This window comes from Biomphalaria glabrata, chromosome 4 (genome assembly GCF_947242115.1).
Source record: "Biomphalaria glabrata chromosome 4, xgBioGlab47.1, whole genome shotgun sequence".
In the NCBI taxonomy this organism is placed as follows: Eukaryota; Metazoa; Mollusca; class Gastropoda; family Planorbidae; genus Biomphalaria; species Biomphalaria glabrata.
In genome coordinates, this window is record NC_074714.1 from 14368517 (window position 1) to 14394258 (window position 25742).

The following is a 25742-nucleotide window of genomic DNA, read 5'->3' on the forward strand; positions in this document are numbered from 1 at the left end:
TCAGAATTTCATTTTCTTGGTGTCAAATAAGGTTCATGTAAAAAAGGTTTGGTCCGGGCTGATATTGAAGTTTTTTCTTGTATTCAGAGCTAAGAAATGCATTATCCTGGAATCTAGAGCCTATATTCATCCTAGAAAGAAAAACACGCAGGTAACATCGAGTCATGAAGGAGTCAGCATTGATTATTGCAGGGGACATCGAGTCATGAAGGAGTCAGCATTGATTATTGCAGGGGACATCGAGTCATGAAGGAGTCAGCATTGATTATTGCGAGGACCATCCGACGAGGTAAATATAACGCACGTAGACCTACTTCTGAAATGGGTGTAAAGCTTCGTGTCCAGAAATTCAACCAATCTGACATAAGAAAATCAAGAAAAATCGCAAACGCGGAGACATTTTAAAATGATTCTATATCAGAGCAACAACACATTTCCTTACATAACAGATTCAGTAATGGAATTTAAAAAAAAAAAAAATTAATTGTGTCAAAATATTGATACCAGATCTTTATGTCTAGATGTCAGCCAAGGGTTATTTCTCTTGGTATTGGTTAACTAATACTACAAAAAGTAATGTAACAAACTATCACACAACAATAAATATTATTTAATGTCACATGCAAACAAAAATAGATGTAATTATACAGATATTTAATTAATTATATTGGCGTTAACCGACGCTATTGAAAGTAGCCTATACACAAATAAAAAGTTTCTATGTTCTCATACCTGATAGAGACGATTATAGTTTTAATGGATCCATTGATAGTTTTACCGGAAAAGAGGAGACACGTAAGTCAAAAAACAAAACATCGATGTAACGCAGGGAAAGAAATTAGGGGTGACAATTAGCTTTCTTAAAATAGTTCATTTGTATTAACTATAAGAAGCAACTGTGAAACTACAAGCACTCTAACTTTAACATAACTCAATCTGTGTATACTGTAGAAGGTGTCTGATCTGGGTCTGTATAAATTTGTACTGATCAGAAGATAGGCTGCGTGTTTCTGTACGAGTAATGTTACTTGTGAGTTCGTAGCAATACACAGACAGATCAAGACACAATAAAAGTAAATATATAGAATATGAAGATTGAATCCATAACGGGAACAGTCTAGTCACAGTCAGTGAGTCGCTATAATAAACAATGCTATACAATTACACTATATCATGGGCGTAGCCAGGATTTTTTTTTTCGGGGGGGGGGGGGATTTGGGGGTGGATTTCTTTCTCCCCCCCCCCCCCCCCCGCGAAATTTTCGGCCATTACTACCAAGCGCGAAGCCCCGCCGCCAAGCACTATTTCTGATATTGAAAGTCAACAAATTGCATATTCTGAGGTATCTACAGTGCATTTTCCTGCTATTAAAAATTTCTATTTTAAAATCCTAATGTGCTATTCTTACTGACTTAGATCCTCCCGCGCCGTTCGGCGCATTTGCCGTCAAGCTGTTTCCATAAAATTGTAGAGGTATCTACACTGCATTTTCCTGCTATTGAAAAGTTTTATTTTAAAAACCTAATGTGCTATTCTTACTGACTTAGACCCTCCCGCGCCGTTCGGAGCATTTGCCGTCAAGCTGTTTCCATAAAAATCTGTCACTGGTAATGTCTATTAAAAGTTTTATTTTCAAAAACCTAATGTGCTATTCTTACTGACTTAGACCCTACCGCGCCGTTCGGAGCATTTGACGTCAAGCTGTTTCCTTAAAAATCTGTCACTGGTAATGTCTGAAGCCTCTTCCCACCTGCCATGAGGACCTCCAAGAATGAGTGGCGTCAAGTTGTACTAGGATATCATTGCAACTCTTCTTATGCGTAATTTATTTTGCCAGAGAACATGTCCCGCAAACCTCATGCGTCGCTCTCTCACAATCTTACTAAAGGGTCGACTACCAGTTCGGCATAGGATTTCTTTGATTTAGACCCGATCTCTATAACTGACTCCTAAAATCTGTCTTAGCCATCTTTGTTGAGCCACATTTAGTGTTTTTCAATTTCGGCAGATGACTATTCACTGCAGTTTATTAATGGAGCCCTGCCACTGGTAAAAATGTGTAACCTCTCTTGAATACGCTCTTGGAATTAAGTGACTGTAGTTTGCTTTAGATTTTATATCGAAAAAAGAAGTTTTATCGTCAAAATAATCTGTTGGGGGTTTTCCACCTCAAACTGCTCTGTAGGGGGATCTTAAACTCAAAACCATCTGGAGGGGTTTTAAACTTTAAAAAAAAGCCATCTGTAGAAGAGGGGTTTAAACTTAAGGGGGATGCACAGTGAGAAAACATAGATTTAGGTCAAAAATATCGATATTTTAAAATTAATTGATTTTAATAGTTTAAAATGTCTAGAATACGAATTCCCTATCAGAATACTAAAAAAAATACGTTTTATACATCAATTTTGTATTTTAAATGTAGATATATAAGCAAAATGTTGATGTTTTGGTGAAAAATCAACATTTTGTAAGCTATAGTTGATAAGCTAATGTACGCTCTCATCCCTAACAGATGGTATCGATACAAAGGTCTACTTTTCTAGTTCCGATTATGTGCATGGTTTCTCATTCTATAAATAAATAGTACTGCAATAAACTTTCAAAATACGTCACTACCTCTTTTTTTTCCCTATATCCTCATATACACACCCACAAAGCCATATTTACGCATGCGCACCATCAAAGCTTCTCTGGATACTGTACATACACGCATGCGCACTGAAAAAGCTTCCGTAACAACAAAGTATGCACGCATGCGCACATGACGTGAACCGGTCCTTCTGTAAACTTCCTCACATCAACAATCGATTCATTATTGAAACTCAGAAATGCCAACAAAAGGTTATATGTTTGGAAAGAAAAAACGTTACTGTAAGCCCAGAGGACGACATGCTTCAAAGACAAATGCACAATTACAAAGGTAAGTCTAGATCTAGAGTTTGCTTTTTTTTTTTTATTTACTAGACAAGCGTGTGCTGACACATAAAATTGATAAAATAATGAAACCTTGGCTCTTTGAGTTCGACAACGTGTTTATCCAATGAATCACATCTAGATCTAGAATCTAGATTCTATAGACATTAAATAAATATCATGAAAATGATTGCAAACATAGAGATCTATCCTTTTATAGATCTAGTCTATATTAGGAGCATAGATCACATTAGAACTAGATAATCTCTAGAGATTAGATTATCATGTATGATGATGTATTGAACAGTATTGTAGGACTTCAACTTCAACTCAAGTCTTGGTCTTAGTTGTTTTTTTTTAGATCTAGTACATATTGTCATATATAGATCTACATTACATGTAACATGTCTCTATACATTCTTTACTTTTTATGATTAATACAATATATGATTTCTAAAATGCATTATAAAATTTAAAATAATCTTCATGTTGTGATAGATGTGACGTGTACTTTCATACTATTGAATTTTTTTTTAAAGACCCTCTAATTTATTTTTTATTTGTTTGCAGCTCTGTTTTGGACACAGCTGGATCTGAAGCAGCAACAACACAGCCTGCAAGTGCAGCTGAGCGAAAAATATCCCTAACTGCAGTTACTAACGCTGATAACACCAATAAGAGGCTGCCTGAAGATTTCATATACGTCATGATGAATTCAATGCAATTGACCACAATGGTCTCCTTGTTGTGCTGTCCACATTGCTTTGACAACAAATTAACTATGTGCATCACACAATCAAAAGGCATGGCTCATTTGATTAAAATCAAATGCCTAAATTGTGAAACATATTTGTGGTCCGACTGGACCTCAAAAAAAAGTAATGATGTTCATCTGGATATTAATGTCCGCGCTGTCGCTGCATTAAAAGAATCTGGAATCTCGCATTCTAAATTTGATAGGTTTTGTGGACTTATGAGTATGCCCTGCATGCACAGAAATACTTATAACAATCTAGCTAACATAGTCAATACTGCTATAATTGAAGCTGGTGAAGAATGTATGATTAGGGCATCTGCTGTTGTGCATGGAAGAAACATTTCACAACCTCTAACTACAGATGAAAGAATAAGTTCAACAGGCTGTCCTGTTATTACAGTTTCTTTCGATGGGACTTGGCATAAAAGGGGCCACTCATCTCATTCAGGAATTGGCACAGTTATTGATTTTGATACTGGACTCGTCATCGACACCGAAGTCCTATCAAATTATTGCCATGTTTGTGATTCAAACTCTGCAGAACTAAACTTTGATGCCTCTAAGCATATGTGTCAAAAAAACTTCAGTGGCTCAGCAAATGCAATGGAGGCCGCAGCAGCATCCAAAATCTTTTCGCGCTCTGTGGCATCCAGAAAACTTGTTTTTGGCACGATGCTGTGTGATGGCGATAGTAAATCGCATTCATCTGCCATTACCAACTCAGGATATGATGTAGAAATCTTAAAAGAGGACTGCATTAACCACATCTCAAAAAGAATGTTTAATGCTTTGAACAATTTAAAAATGTCTAACAAAAAAGAACTAAATTATAGGCTTACAAAGCCAAAAATTGAAAAAATTACAAATTACTATTCCAAAGCTCTGCGCCAAAATGCTCCCGACATTCAAAAAATGAAGCTGGCTGTTATGGGCTCATTTTTTCATATGATGAGCTCAGACCTAGATCATAACCACAGGTTGTGTCCTGATGGCGCTACATCTTGGTGTCACTTTAAGAGATCAGAGGCACTAAAACAGCCATATAAAAAACACAACCAGACCATCACATCAGAAATAGGTAAACTGTTATTTCCTATAATGAAAAGACTAACAGACACAGATCTGTTAAAAAGATGTTCTAGAATGGGAACACAAAACGCCAATGAATCTTTTCATTCCCTCATTTGGCAAAGATGCCCCAAAACAGAATTCGCAACATTAAAAACGGTAAGGGCTGCGACATACCTTGCTGTTTTGGCCTTCAATAATGGACCTGTTGGCATCAGATCAGTTTTTGACATATTAGGCATTCCCTGGACACTAAAGAACATTTCTTCTAGTGAGAAAAAGCAAAATGTCAAACTACAGCTTGTTAGAAAAAGAAAATCAATCGCATTAGTGTCCAGGAGAAAAAACTTGAAAAAACGAAGAATTGAGCATGAGCACCGGGCAGAGGTTCTAGAAGGTCCAACCTATCAATCAGGTCATTTTAATGAATAGTTTTTTGTTTTTTTTATTATCTATTATGTTGTTTTATGTAAATATTCCCTTTTTTTTCATTTTTATGGTTACAATAAATATTTTATATCATTTTAAAAACTTTAAATGCGTTTTTCTCAAAATGTATTTTTAGGTGCATGTTGTCCACAAGAATCTCAAAATCTTTAGTTCTGTATAAGTTAGACTAATAATTTTTCACATGTAGTTTATTGATAGTATATCATAGGTAATAGGCTGCAAAAATTTTCAATATGTATAATAAATTTCATTAAAAAATAAAAATAATGATGTGACCTCAGATGAAAAATGGGGTCGGAAAAAAATAAAAATTTTAAAAATTCATAAAAATAAAACCAGTAATAATTTTCAAAACAAAATTAGCCAGTTACCTATGGGATTCAAATATCTATCAGGTGCAATCAAAAAATTAAAAAAATTTTGAGTACTTTAGAATATTTTAAGAATTTTGTAAATATTGTTTATTTTCAAGATGGCCGCCATTTCCATAGCAACCCAAAAGGCTACACTCATAAAATGTGTATGGTTACTCATGTCTCTATATGTTCTATCAAGTCATGCATAAAGCTTTTCTATTTATCTGTAAATTACAAAAATTGAAATTTCATTGTGCATCCCCCTTAAAACCCCCGATTGGATTGGCTACGCTCAAATAATTTTAGTGTGTAATTTGCTTTTTTTTTTTATATTGAAGAGGTATTTTTAACATCAAACCCCTCTGAATGGGAATTTAAACTCCCTTTTGGCAACGCTCATAGCATTTTGAGTGCGTAATTTGCTTTTTTTCTTACACTGAAGATGTATTTTTTAGCCTCAAACCCCCTTGGCGGGGGGTTTAAACTCAAAACCCCTTTGGCTACGCTCATAGATTTAAGAGTGAGTAATTAGCTTTTATTTATATTGAAGAGGTACTTTTTAGCTTCAAACTCCACTGGAGGGAAGTTTAAACTCAAAACCCCTTTGACTACACTCATAACATTTTGAGTGTATAATTTGCTTTGTTTTTATTATTAAAGAGGTATTTTTTACCTTCGAACCCCGCTGAAGTAGGATTTAAACTCAAAACTGAGTCAAAACCCATTTAGCTACGCTCATAACATTTTGAGACTATCTGTGATCTTGGAATTAGGGGATTTTCGTTTGCATTTTTTTTGTTTTGTTTTATAGAACAGGGGGAGTTAACTGCAATACCCCAGGTAGGGGGTTTAAAACTCAAAACCCCTGGTAGGGGTTTTAAACTCAAACCCCCTGGTAGGGGTTAGGGTTTTAAACTCGACCCCCTCCCCCCTGGAAGGTGTTTTTAAAACTCGAACCCCCCTGGTAGGGGGTTTTAAACTCAAAACCCCCTGGTAGGGGGTTTTAAACTCAAAACCCCTTTGGTTGTGCTGGGGCAAGTGATGGTTTAGTATTAAAATATCACCTAAAAAAAAAACAAAATCACAGCAAAAATCAATCACTAAATTCCGATTTCCCCCCCCCCCCCTCCATGCACTATATGTTGTCACAATTCTTCCTCTTGTTCCTCGTTCTCATTGTTATGTTGGAGCGTTCAGATGACTGGACCAATATATGAGATGAACTGCGCAGTGGTTTCCAAATAAGCGAGCTCTCCAGATATTTTTTTTTCTATTGGGGTGTCATAATTGTGCGTTCCCTAGCAGTCACCTAAAGTGCGTCTCTACAATACTTTCTCCGTTTTGTAGAGAAAGAATAGGAATATTTGTTTAACACGAGCAAATGAGTGTGTACAGATTTAAAAATGTTTGATTTTGAAATAATGAGCCCTGGTATAATCTATAGATCAAGAACATTAGCTTACGATGAAACACCAAAGCCTAGTCACAAGACGCAGTCAGAGATGAAACTATTGTTCAATTACCAATTCTGGCATTAACAGAGGCATTAAATAGATTAATAAATATAAAGTTGTTTGATCGGCCGTGACAAGAAAATATACCACTATCTTTTGCGCATCACTCTATTGACGTTAAGATGTGCTTTGGACGCTCGACTGATGGTGCAGCAAACATCCTTTCTTATATATTACAGACGTTCCTTCAAAATAGAAGATAATTACGTCTTGCGCATTTCATGTGTCAGTCTAGTCAGTCTAGTCAATCTAGTCAGTCTAGTCATGCATACAAACAGTCGTCTCTTTACGTCAGTATTGCTTTAGTGCCTGACTTAAGTGAAAAGAATAGCGGATAAAAAGACAGAATTACAAAAACCATGGCATTCAAAGTTTTATAATATAATATAATGTGTGTAAAAAAATGAAGAAACTGATACAAGATTTACAATTCGTGAAGAAAGAAATACTGAATTTGTGCAGTGGGCAGAAAAACGAACTGGAGATTGAAGAGCGTTTGCCTGAGAAAAAGACCAAGATGAAAAAAAGATTGCCAGAAGAGAAATAAAATGGTGAGATAACTCGACCTGAAAATGCTTATGAAATACAGGTTTTTAAAGTCGTCCTAGACATAATTAGGCCTACCTCAAGTCTTAAAAGACGATTAGAAATATCAAACATCTTTTATGTAGACCTTGCCAATTTCAGAAATCCAATGACATTAGCTTAAAAGGACTTGTGCCGCCATCTTTCGAAATGCTTAGCTAGAAATAGTTTTTACAAGGCTTAAATAAACTCATTCTGTCTGGTAAAAAGTTTGTACACGTTATTTCTCCCACACCCAATATCCGATCTAGTTGAAAATTTGCATAATTATTCATTGGCATAGACAAGACATAGGCCCTAAATCAATAAAACAATTAAGCAATTAGTCATTTAATTACTGGTGATGAATTATTTTGTTTGATACCGACAAGGGAATTCAATCCTTCAGTATTCAGAGATACGATTATGTAGGGTTTAAACACGTACATTCTACATTTACCCATTTCAAATTGAACATTTCAACAATTATTTATTGTACTTAACAAAAACATGAATGAATAAACAGTTTGAATAATTAGTTAATTAATCATTGATAATTAATTATTTTGTTTGGTACCGAATAAGGGAAATAGCTTCTACATTATTGAAATATAGTTATTGTAAGTTTCTTTCCCTTAGAAAAGCTTTCCTTTTTGCTTTAAAGATTTGTAAAAATTTTGTTTGTTATTTGATTCTATGTCAAATATATAATTTATTCTATTCTCTTGTCACCCAGAGTCTGCTAGCATCACATTTTCCCGCCATAAATCTAGAGATCTGCTACATGCCCCACCGGTATCCCTAACTGCATGTGGTATCGAATCTGTTCCCTACAACAGTGGCCACAAAATTACAGCTCATTTCAAGTAGTCATAGTGTCCTTTTTTAGTTTTTGACTAAATTGTTATATGATAATCTGTACTGTCGTGAAATTGCAACAGGTCGAGAAAATGATTCATAAGATAGCGCACTATCGTGTTTAAAAAAATGAACGCATGCAACTATACGAATAATGTTTAAACACCTAGGCCTATGACTAATTAATTTCATTGATATAGGCCTACCTATAAGAAGAAGAGTAAACGACAGTCGATAAAATCAAGGTATGACACCAAGAGATGTTTTAGTGCCAAGATCAAGCATAAATTTTATTGCACCGCAAAAGAAAAATAATTTTATAAAAATTAATTAACTGGTTCGGCCAATTAGTTTGAATTCTAAGCAATAAAACTAGCCTCCAAATGAAAATACACGATATCGGAAACAGATAACCAAAACACTAGGCAAGAGCAAAGCCAAGAAAAATAAATCAATTATTTGCAAATTTAATCTATTTTCGGTTATCACATATTTTTGAAAATTTAAATGTATTCTCATAATGCTAGTCTTCAGTGGATATGTAAGCAAAAAAAAAACATCAGATGATGAGAACAGAATATTAGTAGGCCTAATAATTGCCATGGGCATGCACTTTATTATCCTGTCAGCGAACTGGTGAGCGAACCAAATGTCTTTGTAATTTGTGGTGAGAACCATTAGTCGTGAGCCAATTATCTATAAACCAATGGTCAGGTGAACCAACTGTCGTCAACGAATTGACGTTGAACCAGTTGTCGTTAAACTACTTGTGACTTTTGTCGTGGAACTTCGTTAGTTTTCAGGCTCTAACACCAGATCTAGTGGAAATCCCAAGCTTCAACAACGCCGTTGAACATTTTCTCACTGGCCTATATTAGTTAATAAGATTGTAAATCTTGATGCTGGCAGTATAAAGGTCACTGTTGTGTGTTGTCGCTCAAAATGGCGTCCACCATTACTGTTTTTAGCAAACTTCGCTTATTATCAAATGTTCCACGTACGCTCAATTTTACTAGATCTAGTTACAGACTTCTCAGCAGTGCCTCTCATAGTGCGCCACAAGGCCCTGAGGATGAACTGCATTTAAATTATCTAGAAGGAGAACAAAAGGGTAATAATAATAAAAATGGTTAAAAATAAATTTTAAAAATAAAATCGACCTAGACCAGGGCAGGGGCCATGGGTGGGCAACCTTTTTGTATCGAGGGCCGCATTAAAAAAAAGGTTTTGGGAATGGCGGGCCACATATATGTATATATCTTAGAAAGATAAGTGTGTAGAATGTCTTTTAATTCATATTTACACTACACCTGTATTATTCACGTTTCTTTCTTTTTTTCACACTTCGTGTTGAAAAATTACAATAAGAGTTAGCAATATTTGAAATCAATTTTACTATTTTTTTAAAATTGCTGTTGTCTATTTATATCACAATATCCCCACAAATATACATTTGTACTTAATATGCAGTATTTTACTTTTTACACTCGTGCATAATGTTCCAGAACTGTGAAACTAGCTTACTAGTTGTTACCCCTGTGACTGCTGCACTGAAAATTAAAGATTTATAATAAAAAAAAATTAAATACGGTAACAAAACCTATGAGGTGTTTGTTAGCACACTGAGAGTGTTCACTAAATTACAAAGTGATAAATGGTGTTCGTTAATGTTAGCTTTGGGACGCATTGACCTGACCCTTTTTTCACATCATATTTTATTGCAACTGCGTAGCTTAACAAACAACATATCTATTGTTATAAACAAATGGATGACGAGTTTATAGATACTTACAGTTTTTTCCTAGGACTTTACGTAGCTATAAACATTCAAATGTAAAAATTGCAGCGGCAGGGCTTAACGTGTTCGTTAGACGGAAATGACTATAGATCTAGATCTAGTATCATCATCATCATCTAGTAGATCTACTAATCTAGACAGACTTGTGACACTTGTCTGAAGCAGTTCACTGGCAGTGTAAAAAATGTAGGTCACAAATTTGTGTGAATCAAAGGAATCACTTCAACTTATATGTTTATTATTATTTTAAGATGCTTGATGGTTTAAAACCTGCTAATCTTACTTTTCATGTTACCACTTGGTTGCTATTTAAAAGCTGTAGATGATGGAATAGTAAAAATGGAATTATATATAATATATAATATAATTAACAATGTTTCTATTTTATTAGGAATAGCTGTGGTGTCAATGAGAAGGTTCCGTTATAAAAATGCCATGGGCAAAAACATTATACAGAAGGTAGGTATCAGCTATTTAGCTGTTTTTTTTGTTTTTTTTTTCATTATTATTGAATGGAAGCTGTTAATTACTAAATATATTTTATGAAGATTTATATTTAAGCTATGTAAATATATAAATATATTTTATTTAAAATATTTAATTATTATTAATATTTTTAATTAAATAAAAAAAAAATGTTTAAGTGTGAGATTGAATTTAAAAAAAAAGAAATTGTTTAGTTTATAGATGCGATGCAAGAGCTAAAATTTCAAGACAAGGTCAGAGTTGCCATCATTCGTAGTGAAGTACGTGGAGTTTTTTGTGCTGGTAAGCAACTTTAGAGGTTGTGAACTGAACAGTTCATTTGATATTAATTGTGTCTAGAATTTTTTTTTATTTTAAGGGTATTACAGCTTGTTAATTAAGCTCAGTTTCTTGAACAGTGGATATGGTTTTGAAATGTTTTAGTAAAGAAAGCAGCTCATATTTCCATGTTAACTTGTTACACTGTTGCTAGAATTTTATAACTTACTGATATCTGTGAATGTTTCAAAATTGTATTATGCTCATATGTGTATTTTAGCAAATGCTTAAAACAGAGACTTAAATTCATTTTCAACAAAGAAAATGTAAACTATATATTTTGCTAAATTACATTGTAGTAAATTTTAGATATTCTTTATAATTTTCTGAAATAATTTTAAGAAAATATATGCCACATTATCTTTTCATATCTTGTTATGAAACATCAATTTCAATGGTCTGTATGTTCTTAGTGAACATTTTATTATTAAAAATAGTGAAACTAACCTGAATGAGATGGTTAAGATAGAAATATTATTAATTATTCTTAGTTCCTTAGATTTAGCCCATTTATTTTAACAACCTTTATTATTATCATGTCCTAAAATAACAATGATCACATTATTTAAATCCAACATATTTATTTCCTTTGTTTATACTTATTCATTTTGTTTCAAACATTAACAGATTTATCTGTTTCTGCACCTTAACAGGAGCTGACCTTAAAGAACGACTTCAGATGACCAATCAGGAGGTCAACTTGTTTGTTTCCAAGTTGCGCTATACAATATCTGAGCTGCAAAATCTACCGATGCCAACCATTGCTGCCCTTGATGGTGCAGCTCTTGGTGGAGGCTTAGAAATGGCCTTAGGATGTGATCTGCGAGTAGCTGGTTAATATTATTCTTACTAGTAGCATTAATAAATGTCTGATTTAGCAGATTTATTTGTAAAATGGTTTAATCTCAGAATTAAATAATGGTGTAATGGAGTTATACTTATTCATTACTACAATATTTTCTTAGTTACTGTAAAAATAAAGTAAATAAAAGGTTTTGAATTTTCAACTGCAAGTAGGAATTTTATGAATATAATCCTTTAACCTGTTTGAGAAAAGTCCACAAAAAATGTGTGATATACGCTGTCTTGGTTTCAGATTTTTGTTTGAGGGTATTTATTTGGGATTTAACATTTTTTGTTAGTTTTTATCCTCCATAAATTGTCAGAGGAAAGAATGGAAGAGACTTACTTTACTTAATCCAGCTCTACTAAAGTGCTGTGGTTACATGCTTCAGAATGTTGTTTGTTGTGAGATCTAATTGTATTGTTTCTTTGATTTCAAAGTTTGCCTTTGCTCAGAAGTATAGGTCTAGTCAGTGCATCAGCATTTTTACTAGATGACCAAACCAGTTTGCGGTGGACTAACTGATCATCTTCCTTTTGTCATCATTTGTTTAAAATTAGTCTGTTTTCTTAATAGCATCTTATTTCCATATATTTTGCCCAAACCTACAAAAACGTATATCATATTTATACCAAAGTTGATAATCTAATAGAAAATAGAATCTATAAATCTAGGAAATATGATAAAAATAAAAGAGAAACTTAAAAATAAAAATGAAAATTAGTTTTAGATTTAGCCAAACAACAAAAAAATGTTTTCTTCTAGTTTTCACATGTTTAATTCGTGACTTGTTTTTCTTTCTTTTTTTTTTTCCAGCCTCAAATGCCAAATTAGGCTTGATAGAAACAAGTCTGGCTATAATACCTGGTGCTGGTGGAACTCAGAGGCTACCACGTATTATTGGCCCAGCTTTGGCCAAAGAACTGATTTTTACAAGCCGGGTCTTGGATGGAAATCAGGCCAAACAGTATGGTGTAGTTAACCATAGTGTAGAACAGAATAGCAGTGGTGATGCAGCTTACCTTCGGGCTATAGAACTAGCTGAGGAAATTCTTCCACAGGTAAGTCTTTTATTCATATCTTAAACCCTTTAAGTTATTTTTACACAGTGGTACATGGAATAGAGTTTGAACACATAATTTACGCTGTTTGTAAGAGTTGACCATATTCGTCAGTTCTATGTACTCAATAATTTAAAACAAAAAAAGATTTTGGAACATAATTTCTGGATGAATTTCCTTGTACTTCAGTATCCTGGCTCTCAGCTTGATTCCATAAACAGTCATCCTAGAAACTCATTTTGAAAGATAATCATGAATGTTTACAAAAAGTTGTACTGTATTGTGTCTCATGTCTTATCCCTCTTATTTGATATGACTTTGTCTTGTGAAACCTCTCAAAATGATTTCTCTATGCTAAATGCTAGAAAAAAATATTATATTTTAATGAAACTAAAGGTTGAACTATTTAGAGAAGAAAAATGTTTAATTTGTCATAACTATCCATTAGTACAAAAGTTCAGCAAAGCTAATTTCTAGCTATAAACAAAATAAAATGAAAACGAGCTTGCTGTGCTTTATTTTAATCTTTATACATGCCTTTACATTTTTAAATTAAAAATGTTGATTTTACAAATTACTTAAACATACCTTTTTTTGTGGAAATATTTAGTAAGGATTTAAAATACCATATTTTTTTGGTGGCCCTTATTGGAAAAAGCACTATTAGTGCTTTGTTGTTGTTAAACTATTGTTAAGTAATCAAAGACTGTGATACAGTAGGAAATATATGTCTCCTTCTGTCTTGAGAGATAGTAGTTGACTCACTAGCGTAGTTAGGCAGATCAGCAAATGTGGCCTCAGTTCATGCATGGCAATGAATCTGTCTTATGGCCATCAATACCTCTCTTTGTCTTGTCTTATGCTGCTTAAGCCCTTTTACTGTTTGTCAAGGGTCTTACTAGTGAACTGTTTAGCACTCTGCAGCATATATATATATATATATATTAATAAAGTCTTGATATTTGTAAATGAGAGTAATAAATAAATAATTTTTACATGACAAATATGTGTTAGTAGAGATGCGATAGCTACATAGTCCTTGGAAAGTGTGAACTTCAGTTTTCAAAACTAAGTACAGCTATACATTTTGTATGCACATGGAAATAGATATATAACATTTAAAATAAGATTTAATTCAGTTGGCATTTTTACATGTGTTACATTGTTAAAAAAAAAAAAAGACCTTACTTGCAGTACTCTGTTTACCTACCTTATTTCTTCAATTTTTTTACAATTCTTTCATTTTTGTCACAGATGCACGTTAAATAAATAATGCTCGCTCACACCATTAATTAATTAATTTTATTTTTCACAGGGTCCAATTGCTTTAAGAATGGCTAAAGCTGCTATAAACAGGGGAATTGAGGTAAGTGAAGTTAAGCTTTCTTTGCAATGTAGATTTGACCACTTATGTAGAGCAGATTATACCAATACTTTAACACCTCTACTTCTTAGTACACAATGTCTTTAGCATAGTTAATGACTACTATTATGTTTAGCATATATAGAAATATTTGCCGTTTTTTACGTTGTTTTTTTTTTGTGTTTTTTTTTTTAACTATTCTGTGTAGGTTGAAATTGAGGCAGGAATGAAATATGAAGAAGCTTACTATGCTCAAGTGAGTTCTTACCTACCATTTCATGGCATGGTTAATTATAAAACCACTTTATTGTATTAAGTTGCATATGTGTTAATGGCACATGAAACATAGATTTGCTTGTCAAAATTTAATATTGATTTTTCTAAATATATTTTTTTTGGTTAATAAAGCTTGCATATGGTTTCATAGGCTAGCATTGCATATAATTTGTAATGTATGTATCTTAACACCTATACCAGGGTGGGCAACCTTTTTGTATGGAGGGCTGTATAAAAATGTATTTTGTTTAAGGTATATTTGCTACCAGTTATTTATTGTGTGTGTGTGTGTATATATTTGAATGTTCAGTTTCCAAATATTTAAGTAGTTTTCTGAACAGCCTGTGGTTAAAACCCCTAGCCTTTATAAAGTTGATCACTTTGACTATCCGTTCAATAACATGCTTGATATTGGCACACTTTTCTAATGGATGACACATTTGAGAGGTCAGTTTACTGCCCTTTTATTTTAGCATTCATCAACTTCAACAAACCTAGATTTATGCTTTTTCCAGTCCAAGCACAGGCTCCATCAGATATTACACTCCTGACTCTTTCAATACAGTTCTTGATAGAATGGACTAAAACCTGGCCTGAGGTTGTATCTTTGAGTGTTGCGTAACTCTTCTGTAAGCTTAAACTTAGTATCTACTTTCAAGATGAATATCATTAATTGTGTTGTGTTATGTACATCAGTACTTTCATACAATGCAAGGAGTACCACAAAAAATCCTTTCCTTCATTGTGAAGTTGGTGCATCAAATTATCAGCTTTCTTTTCAACAGGCCTAACTACAGTTCTCCTTGACAGGGTTGTGCTTTCAAATTACCTTTTCTTTTTAGAAAACACAATATTAGCTGTGTCTGACAAGAATTCTTTAATAAATTCACCTTCCAGAAAAGGCTTGTTTCGTTTGTCAATCTTTTGGCATAGCACCAAACTTCTGTCGCAGCTTCTTATAATGATGATTGTTTGCTGCCTAGTCAATTTACAATCTAACTCCTGTCTTTTAATTTTTCTTTCTTCGTGCTCTGTGCTTTTATATGCTGTATTTAAAAATCTGATAAGCTGAACTAGTAGTGGTCTTTCTAAGATCCCTGATCACTAATTGGATAAAGATAAATTTTGTAACAACACTAAAATGTGCTAATATTTTGTTAAGACAGAAAAAGCTATTAAAAGAAAGAAAAAAAAAATATCTATAAATTCACAGACCAAACACATTTTTAAAATAAATCTGTATTTCAATTTATTGCTACTTTTGATTTGCATTAATATAGTTAACATAGATATCAGTTTTTAAGACAGCCTAAAAAATAACTTGAGGTTACAATGCAATTTGTCTGCTGATTCAGGTTTATATCTGGCCTACATTGTATACACTTGACTTCTGTTACAAGCAGTACTGAATGAATTGTTAATTTAAGATTGACTGGGCCAACTAGATCTAGATAACCTAATGTACGGGTACAGATAGTCTCAGTACCCTCTTCTCTAACCGTCTGCATATCAGACTGTTGCTAAGTGAATATGTTATCTTAGAATACACCAAATTCTTTGTTCATTTCTTATGGAAATACACTTACAATATTTTATTTTATCGCAAGTTTCAATGCATATTCTGTTTTCACTACTTAACCTGTTTGAAAAGTTTAAATGCCCTTTAATTTGTTACTATTATTTATTCCTTTTTTTTATATTTTCTCCAGGTTGTGCCAACAAAGGACAGAATAGAAGGGTTGGTTGCCTTTAAAGAAAAACGACCTCCTAAATATGAAGGACATTAGTTGCGTGACCTCTCCTCTTCTCCTACAAATATATAATCTACTTAATTAAATTAAATTGAAAGAACTTGAATATTTTGGCTGGGATTTGTAAACCTTTGTACTGTATTGCTTGCTTTTCATTGAATTTACAATGCATTATTTCATATTCATTAACCATAATGTATCAAGTACATTTGAGCTGAAATCCATTCTAATTGTTATCCTTTAAAATACTCAGTTATAAAAAAATATAACTCCTAACAGCTGAATAATAAAAATATACTTTATTTTACCCCTTTATTTATTAAAAAAATTTTTTTTATTTGGTATGTTTCGCATGTTCTAATTTTTCCTCAAATAATTATGCAGAGTTTTTACAAAATTACTTGAACATTAAAACATCACTTATAAAGTTTATCTGTTTATCACAATACTGTTTTTGTCTTTGTTTTTATGTTCATAAAACTAAATATCTAGACAGATTTTTGTGATAAATTTTGATATGATATTGTTGACCTCCCATTTATTTAGCTGAACAGATGTGATACGTTGTAAGATGTTTGCTTGAACTGTTGCTTTTTTTTTATGAATGTTTTTTTTTATTGGAGACTACACATGTTATTTAAATTTGTTGAATAAACTTGCATTTATTTATTTATACATTGTTCCACAAGTAATTGCAATAATAGATATTATTTTTTAATATGTAGCTAAGCTATATAATAATTCTAGAAAAAATCTTTAAAACTTATGGGATACCAAGCACATTCTTTCTATTTATCAGGTATACACATATACATATATTTAAGAATTATGTTAAAATTGAATCTTTGACGGAGAAAATAAAAAGGATGACTATAACATTGATCATGCTAACAGACTATTATAGAAACCTGTGTCTGAATTACTAAGTTTGCCATGTTTTAAAGTGCCAAACCAAAGAAATTCATTAATGGTTAACATTTATGATTGCCTCATCAGATGATTGGTGTCCTGGAATTATTATTTTGAATCTGCAGTGCCTTCAGAGACATATCCCATCTATAAAAGATGTGCCATGTTGCATTTTAAGTCATTTTGAAATTTGTATCCCCAATGCATTATGTAAACTGTAGGCCATTGATTGATTAAACTTAGAACTTGGGCTTGAAAAAAAATATTGTTGCAGCTAGATAGTCTCAATTTAGTCTTGCAGATCTATTGCTGGGGGCGTGGTGGTTGAGTGGTTAAGGGCTTAGCTACCAAACCTGGGGTCCTGGGTTCAAATCTCATTGAAGACTGGGATTTTGAATTTCTGGATTTTTAGGGCACCCTTGAGTCCACCCAACTCTAATGGGTACCTGACTTAAGTTGGCAAAAGTAAAGGCAGGTCGTGTGCTGGCCACATGACACCCTGCTCGTTAACCGTTGGCCAAAGAAACAGATGACCTTATCACAGGGGTTCTCAACCTGTGGGTCCTTGGGGGTCTATTGACGATTTGCCAGGGTCGCCAAAGACCTTCGAAAAATAGATTGTTTTTTGTTTGTTCTTCTAGTGCTGTGTGTGTGATTGTAAAAAGGGTCGCCAAGCTTAAAAGGTTGAGAACTGCTGCCTTAACATCATCTGCCCTATAGATCGCAATTTCTAAAAGAGGAACCAGTTGTGAAAGAGGGAAGAAGGGAGTATCCTGGTGAATGTTTACATTATTGTTTTTTAAATTCATAAAAAAAATGTTCACTCAGGGCTTGAGTCCTTAAGGGGACTAATTCAACTTATACCACCGCATCTGTCAACTACAATTTCTTACTTTGTTCAAGATACCAAACAAAATATTAATTACCAATAGTTAATTACCTAATTGGTTAAATTTTTGTATTGATTCTTGTGTTGTCAGGTAAAAGAAATAATTGTGCAAAATTTCAGCTTAATCCAAGATTGGGTGTGGGAATTAGAAAAAAAAAAAGATAATCCAGTGAGAAGCTTTTTTTACCAAAAAACTAGGTCTACTATATAAGATAAGATAAAAAAGTTATTTTTTTATTTTTATTATTTTTTATGAATGAGAAATATATGATAAACATAAACATACAGCCTAGCCTTTAATTTACTGACATGTTTAATCAAATACATTGAAAGCTCCTTTTCTTAATTAAGCACATTTTGTCTTATGTTTTGTTGTTTTGTCCTCCTTTTGTAAACCTTTGTCCTCCTGTGGGTGTGATGATGTACAACAGATACATTTTACAAGAAGAGTTCAAGGGTAATATAATTTAAAAAGTGAAGTGTACAAACAGAACATGTGGTGGTAGTACGAGATTTAAAAAAAAATAATTTATTACCCATTAATAATAAAAATTAATATAAGTGATAGAGACATACTTGTGACATAATATAAAGACATACAGAAATGACAAAATATGTATAAGATCATGGGCGTAGCCACGGGGGGGGGGGGGGGGGGGGGGGGGGTGTTGGGGTTCATACCCCCCCCCCCCCCCGAAATGAAATCCCTCCCCCCTTGGGGGGGGGGGGGAATCGGAATTTAGTGAATGATTTTTTGCTTTAATTTTGTTTATTTAAGTTGAGATTTTTATACTAAACCATCAATTTCCCCAGCACAACCAATGGGGTTTTGAGTTTAAAACCCCTTACCAGGGGGTTTTGAGTTTAAAACCCCCTACTAGGGGGGTTCGAGTTTAAAAACCCCTACCAGGGGTTTTGTGTTTAAAACACCCTACTAGGGGTTTTAAGTTTTAAACCACCTACTTGGGGTTTTTGCAGTTAACCCCCCCCCTCTTCTATAAAACAAAACAAAACAAAAATGCAAACGAAAATCCCCTAATTCCAAGAGCACAGTTAAGGGAGATTTTGATTTTAAAACCCCCTCCAAAATTTACGATAAACCCCCTCTTCAATATAAAAAAAAGTTAATTACCCACTCAAAATGTTATGAGCGTAGCTAAATGGGTTTTGACTTAGTTTTTAGTTTAAACCCCACTTCAGCGGGGTTTGAAGGTAAAAAATACCTCTTTAATAATAAAAACAAAGCAAATTATACACTCAAAATGTTTTGAGTGTAGTCAAAGGGGTTTTAAGTTTAAACTCCCCTCCAGTGGAGTTTGAAGCTAAAAAGTACCTCTTCAATATAAATAAAAGCAAATTACTCACACTAAAATCTATGAACGCAGCCAAATGGGTTTTGAGTTTAAACCCCCCGCCAGGGGGGTTTGAGGCTAAAAAATACATCTTCAGTGTAAGAAAAAAAGCAAATTACGCACTCAAAATGCTATGAGCGTTGCCAAAAGGGGACAAAATGAATTAGGCATAAGAAGAGTTGCAATGACATTCTAGTACAACGTGGTGTCACACATTCATGGAGGTCCCCAGAGCAGGTGGGAAGAGGCCTCAGGAGAGAAAAAAATCCCCCCCCCCCGAAAAAAAATCCTGGCTACGCCCATGTATAAGATATCCTATGTTCAATAGTGCCTCCTTTTTTTAAAAAAAATTATGTGTATTTTATTTGTCAAAATATCTTTCTAGATAAGACATTTTCTATTCCATGACGTAAATCTAAAATTTAATTATTTTATAAAATGCCTATACACTTACTATACAGGCACCAAAGTACCAAACTTTGCTTGAAAACGCAAGTATGCAGGCATTAAATTTCGTACTTTCAATATCATTTTAATTATTTATTTTTTTTACCATCATAGCCTCGTCCTCGTTAGCTATTTAAATTGACACCCTCTTATTTTAAATTGTAAAAAAATACCCTGTTAATCATTTAGTGTATGATACAATTGTTCCTAGATCTTTGATCTAGAATCTAAATATCTAAATCTCCAAAGGTAAACTTTTACTTAAGTATATATGCTAGTGAAATATGAGAGTTATCTCCCATTGATGTAAAAAAAAAAAAATGGCTGTTACTTTTCATTTCACGAAAGAGACACCGTCGGATTTAATGTTTAGCGATTTCCAAGCATTAAATAAATTTCAAAACGAGGTAAATATAGAGAGTCTAGATCTAGATTTAAATATTTTTGAATGTGTTGATTGCTATCTTTTTTAAAATCATAACGGATCTAGTTTTGTATGTTCTATAATTTTGATGTACAAGCAACAAATAACACGGAAAAAGGGGCGGCACCCTATTAATTAAGTATTATTTACTTGTTTTAGTATCTAGATCTAGATAATCTTATATAGTTTAGATCTATAGACATAATTTGACTTTATTATCATATTCATACATAATAATAATGGTTTCATTGATAATCTATTATCTAGACTTATTTATAAAAGTGATTCCAGATAAGATTTTACTTTACTTTAGAATTTTAGTATCTAGATCTACCTAGAATGCTCGATTCCAGTTCTAGATTAGAATTAGATTGGTAATTAGATCTAATAAGTAATAATACTAATATTATCATCTATCATCTGTTCAATCTAGATCTATGTAGAGTCTAAGTACTCTAACTCTAAGTCAGTCTAAGATATCTAAATACTAAAGTAAATATGATGATGAAAAACAAATTAATAGAGAAAGATATTAGAACTATTATCATTCATTTAAGAAGAATCTATTTATAACAACAAACTTCCTTACTGCTAGAGTTTTAATTTAAATATTACATTGTCTTTGAGTTTTATTACTTGTTGATGATTAAAACTGTTATGTTGGGTTCATTAAATTATTTAAATGTGATGCGTTAACTTTTTTGGGAGACTTTTCTTTTAATATGTTGAATATGTTATTAAAAACATATTTATTTCATACAAATCTATTATATTCTAATAACAGAAATGTATGTTGTTATAATATTTTAGTTATTTAGCCAGCTGTCACAGTATGCATTCCAGTTCCTCCTGGAGCCAACCAAGGTATATTCTTTTTGTAGACATAATATTGTGACAACTTGTAAATAAACTTGTAACTACAAAATTGTAACTTATTTTTTTATTTTTTATTTCTTGTTTGATAGTGCATTTAAGTGTGATAAAAAACATTTTTATCACCTAAATGTCATAGCTTATCTTTTTTTTTTTTTTTATATATCTGTGTGCAGTCTTCTAGATTAATGACACAGCTTGAAGAATTCGCTCAAGAAAATGGCATCGCTGTTGGTCCATTACGAAATGTATTCAAAAGTCTAGTTTCCCTACCTAATTGTAAGTATTAGAATTAATGCAACATAATATTAGGTTTGTTTTATGAGCCTCTTATTGTAAATAAAATAAATGAGAAATGGACGAGCTCTCATCCGAATCACAAGAAGATAACGCTTACTATAAGCTATCCTGACAAGTTCAACGTCTTATCTTTCAACTCAGGACCGGACACAACAGAATGTACATGTACCGGAAGCTCAAAATTGGAACCAGTGAAATCTGCCCATGTGGAGTATCACCAGAGAATGCCGACCACGTCCTCCATACTACTTTCTTTACCAAGAGGCCCGTATAGGACACTGGCCCCAAAACACCCCAATAGAAAGAAAACTATATGAAGAGCTCCCTGATTTGGAAACCACTGCGCAGTTCATCTCATATATTGGTCTAGTCATCTGAACACTCCAACATTACATAACAATGAGAACGAAGAAGAAGAAGAAGAAGAATTTATAAGCCTCTTACCCTAAATGCTAAGAAACCTTATCTAAATATTAGAGATTTACGTTCATGATGGGTAATTATACATAGCTAGGTTTTTGGAGTACATCTGGTGTACAGAATAAAAGAAATGTTGAGTGGTGGCTATGTTATTTAAAAGGTATATACAATATCAATTTTGTGCATTTTTTAGTAGTTTAGAATCAACATTTTTACTTGCGTAGCACAAACAAATTTATATTATTTAGTGAGATTTTTTTTTATTTTCAAAAAAAAAAAGTATGACTCTTTTCTTAAGAGACTTTTCACATTATTGAAAAGAACTACATCTTTTTTTTTTAATGCAGTTGCTCTGAAGAAAAGTCTGAGTCCTCAACAGTTGCAAGAAGATTTGCAAAATTTAGGTATGTGTTTACATCTAGCTTTTTATACAGCATCTCTTACTTTCACTTCTCTTTGCCGTCAAAGCTACAGATTTATATTATTTCTTCTTTAAACTTACGTGTTTACATCTAGCTTTTTATATCTCTTATTTTCATTTCTCTTTCCCATCACAACTACACACTTTTGAATAAAATGCAGAAATATACATGTACAATTTATAAATATAATTATATAAAAAAATGTATCTATAAAGTCAAACGTTCATATTTGTGAAAATTACTAATTTGATACCTAACTACATGTGTGACAGCAAATAGTTTTGTAATGTTGTTGTACCTAATATTATATATGAAAGGGAAAATAATGTTTGCTCATTTTCATTTTTTTTTGTAAATTATATATTTAGGTTTATCAGATGAGAAATCAACACTTGTTGCCAACCAGTTTGAGGCTAACTTGGTGGCCTTGTCTAAAGGAGCACTTGGTCAAACCTTAATGGTTAATCAACTAGTGGACATTGAATGGAAATTCGGAGGTAATATTTCTAGGTTTTTGATCCATAAGTGTGTCATAAAAATGTATACACACTTTGAACTGTCATAGACAATTTATTTCCCGTTCTACAATGCTAAATTTCTGGACATGGAAAGCTTAATGTCCAATTGGAAAAATAAATGTGATTAATATTAGTAATGTTCAAACTGGTGGCCATCAGCATCAATACATTGCTGAGTACGAGTCAACATTGATTCCGTACATCGTACCAAAGTGTCCACTGAGATTTCTGCACACACCGCCTGAATCTCATTCCACAGTGTGACGTGGTTTATGTTTGTACACCTCATCTTGAACTGTGCCCCATAAGAAGAAATCCAGCGGCATGAGGTAGAACGGGAAATCAATTGTCTATGACAGTTCAAAGTGTGTATACATTTTTTTGACACACCCTGTATATATATATATTATTATTATTATTAGTTGCTGTGTTTCCAGCATAATTTCTTATCTCTAATAGTTCCATCTTAGATTTAAATATAATTAAGTAATCAATTATAATAGGCCTAACCCTAACACAAAATTTTTCCCACTTTCCAGTCTCGCATAAAGTTGAAACTTTCCACTAATCCTTATGTGGAGAATTAGGATGTTAGCTAAAAATTCATAGCTCGCTAACAATAGACAATAAAACCTTCTATTTTTAAAACGATGAATTTAAAATAATTGATGCAATTTCACTCAATATAAGAAAGTTTTAATTTGTTAAAGGATTTGTTATATTTTACTTGTTTTTACCCAGAATAATTTTAAAATTTGTATAAAGAAATAAAACATTCATTTTTCAATTATTTTTTTTAGTAACTGCTTCAAGTAGTGAGTTGGATAAAGTTGGTAACACATTTTTACAGGTAATCATGGAAATTCTGCTTCTTTTAGGTTACATATTTTTTCATTTGAATTTTAACTTGAAGAAACATTGAGATCTAAATTTTTTATTTTTTTTTCAAATTTAGTTGAAGCTTGTGATAAACACAGGAACTGGAACAAAAGATGTTTTCTTAGGTGAGTTTACAATTAATATTTATAGCTTTCTGTGTTTTTATATATATTTTTCTTAAATTGAATAATTAGACCTGTTTGTTTGAATTTTTTGTTCACATATTTCTTTTATAGAGATTGTAAAACAAAATATATTTTCGAAATAATTTTTAACAACTCATTGTAGAACCTAGAATTGGCCAAAATAACCAATATTTATACAAAGCAGATCTATTCAGCTCCACTACCTACTGATACATCAAACTGCAATAATCAGTAAAATAAGATATTATTTTTCTTTAGTAATTAAAAATAAAAACTATATTTATAACATTTAAAGGAAATAACTTTTTATACAGATTTGTTATCTGAAACATCTGCCTTTTTTTTAAATCCAATTATTTTTCACTGATCTCCATATGGGATCATGGGTTTGTATCTTTTTCTGAAGAAGTTTTTTTTAAAGCCATGTACAACCCACCATCTAGTCACCAAAGGAAACCATATCATTCACTTTGTAAAAAATTTTTTACATACCGGTACCAGGATAAGTTTTAAAGGAAGTTTGAGTATATGACTTGAAACCTTTTACCTAACAATAGGCAATATAAAGTAAGCTACTTTAAAAATAATTAACTTCTAACTTTATTTTCAGAATTGACACTTCCACAGTTTTATTCATTCTTGCATGAAATGGAAAAAGCAAAAGCCAGTTTAGAATATCTCGGCTAGCACTTATAGTTATTATTTTTATTATGTATAAATAATTGCATGAAGTAGGCTTGGACAAAGTGGCTGTGCATTTTTTGGTGCCCCCCTCCCCCCATATACTTTACATTAGTACTGTTTTACTGCATATTGGAAGACATTTTTAAAACAACCTTCCTCGGAACATATAGCTTAAAATATAACTGGCATGTCTTAATACTTTTTTGTACAAAATGCAAACAATTAGTTTTTCAGACTTTTTTTTTTTAACTAACACAAAGCACTGTGAATGATCACTAAGTTATATGTATGAATTAACTATTCTGACTTGATTTGTGTGCTTATTCTAGAAGTAATAAAACCTCTTGAAGAATCAGCACCCTAAAAAAAAACTTCTTTAAGAAATATTGCCTCACAGAAATTAAATTAATCCTGCCAGATTTCCTTTCAAAGGAAAAAATATCATTTTAAAAACTGGCTAGAGAGATATACAAGTATATTTAACTATACCTCTATTTAGTAGTGTATATCTGTGCCGTCTAACAAGGGTTAAAGGTTATCCAATATTGCCATCAGAAATAATATTTGTCCATCCCTGCATAATGTAATTTAATTTGTTTAGTACATCTGTTTACCTAATTAATGTGATTCCGGTTGGTAATTAATTTTGAAAATATAAAAAAATTTGATTAGTTGTGATTTGATTGTCAAATCATTTTTTTTTATCCTCGAAATGAACAAAATTAGATGAGCTTATTAATATGTTTAATTTTTTTTTTTTTTTTAACTTATTAGCTTAAAAAAATATTGTATTATATTTTTCAAATTTTATTATTGTCAAAGTTATTTGATACTTGTAAGCAATAATTTTTAAAATTTATTCTTTATTTTTGTTGTTAAATGTGTATATATGTAATTAAATGCCTTGTTAATTTGTTGACATTAAATTAATAAAATGAAACCTTGTACTATTTGTGAACTCTGTTATATTTAGTAATTTGTCTTTTGTAGAAAACAAGTAACTAAAAAAAAAAAATTTCTTCCATTCATTAAATACTTTGTTTGGGGGGGGGGGGCATCCTATCAACCGTTTCTACACTTCAGTGCAACTCTCGACTTTCCC

The 25742-nt window shown here is 32.3% G+C and overlaps 3 protein-coding genes across 3 annotated transcripts; all 3 read left to right on the plus strand.

The window, feature by feature from the left end:
- Nucleotides 1-2262: 2262 nt before the first annotated feature.
- On the plus strand, nucleotides 2263-5276 carry LOC129926030 (uncharacterized). Its single transcript, XM_056027853.1, has 2 exons — nucleotides 2263-2920; nucleotides 3484-5276. Exons 1-2 carry the CDS (start codon nucleotides 2829-2831, stop codon nucleotides 5168-5170), a joined length of 1779 nt encoding a protein of 592 aa, XP_055883828.1. The 5' UTR covers nucleotides 2263-2828; the 3' UTR covers nucleotides 5171-5276.
- A 4111-nt stretch (nucleotides 5277-9387) lies between these two features.
- LOC106054133 (methylglutaconyl-CoA hydratase, mitochondrial-like) lies at nucleotides 9388-17050 on the plus strand. Its single transcript, XM_013209882.2, has 8 exons — nucleotides 9388-9591; nucleotides 10670-10737; nucleotides 10959-11046; nucleotides 11736-11915; nucleotides 12743-12987; nucleotides 14303-14353; nucleotides 14559-14606; nucleotides 16336-17050. Exons 1-8 carry the CDS (start codon nucleotides 9423-9425, stop codon nucleotides 16411-16413), a joined length of 927 nt encoding a protein of 308 aa, XP_013065336.1. The 5' UTR covers nucleotides 9388-9422; the 3' UTR covers nucleotides 16414-17050.
- Nucleotides 17051-20225: 3175 nt separating this feature from the next.
- On the plus strand, nucleotides 20226-25587 carry LOC106054134 (COMM domain-containing protein 7-like). Its single transcript, XM_013209883.2, has 8 exons — nucleotides 20226-20381; nucleotides 21209-21262; nucleotides 21448-21550; nucleotides 22339-22395; nucleotides 22782-22910; nucleotides 23732-23781; nucleotides 23887-23935; nucleotides 24567-25587. The coding sequence occupies exons 1-8, from the start codon at nucleotides 20295-20297 to the stop codon at nucleotides 24641-24643; spliced, it is 606 nt and encodes a 201-aa protein (XP_013065337.2). The 5' UTR covers nucleotides 20226-20294; the 3' UTR covers nucleotides 24644-25587.
- The last annotated feature ends 155 nt before the right edge of the window (nucleotides 25588-25742 follow it).

Bases quoted from the DNA above. Each gene is read 5' to 3' on its own strand.
- LOC106054133 (XM_013209882.2), top strand. From the start codon at position 9,423: ATGGCGTCCACCATTACTGTTTTTAGCAAACTTCGCTTATTATCAAAT. The intron at 9,592-10,669 runs GTAATAATAATA...CTATTTTATTAG, and splicing joins TCTAGAAGGAGAACAAAAGG to GAATAGCTGTGGTGTCAATG. The intron at 11,047-11,735 runs GTAAGCAACTTT...GCACCTTAACAG, and splicing joins ACGTGGAGTTTTTTGTGCTG to GAGCTGACCTTAAAGAACGA.
- LOC129926030 (XM_056027853.1), top strand. From the start codon at position 2,829: ATGCCAACAAAAGGTTATATGTTTGGAAAGAAAAAACGTTACTGTAAG. The intron at 2,921-3,483 runs GTAAGTCTAGAT...ATTTGTTTGCAG, and splicing joins ACAAATGCACAATTACAAAG to CTCTGTTTTGGACACAGCTG.
- LOC106054134 (XM_013209883.2), top strand. From the start codon at position 20,295: ATGGCTGTTACTTTTCATTTCACGAAAGAGACACCGTCGGATTTAATG. The intron at 23,782-23,886 runs GTAATCATGGAA...TTTCAAATTTAG, and splicing joins TTGGTAACACATTTTTACAG to TTGAAGCTTGTGATAAACAC. The intron at 23,936-24,566 runs GTGAGTTTACAA...CTTTATTTTCAG, and splicing joins AACAAAAGATGTTTTCTTAG to AATTGACACTTCCACAGTTT.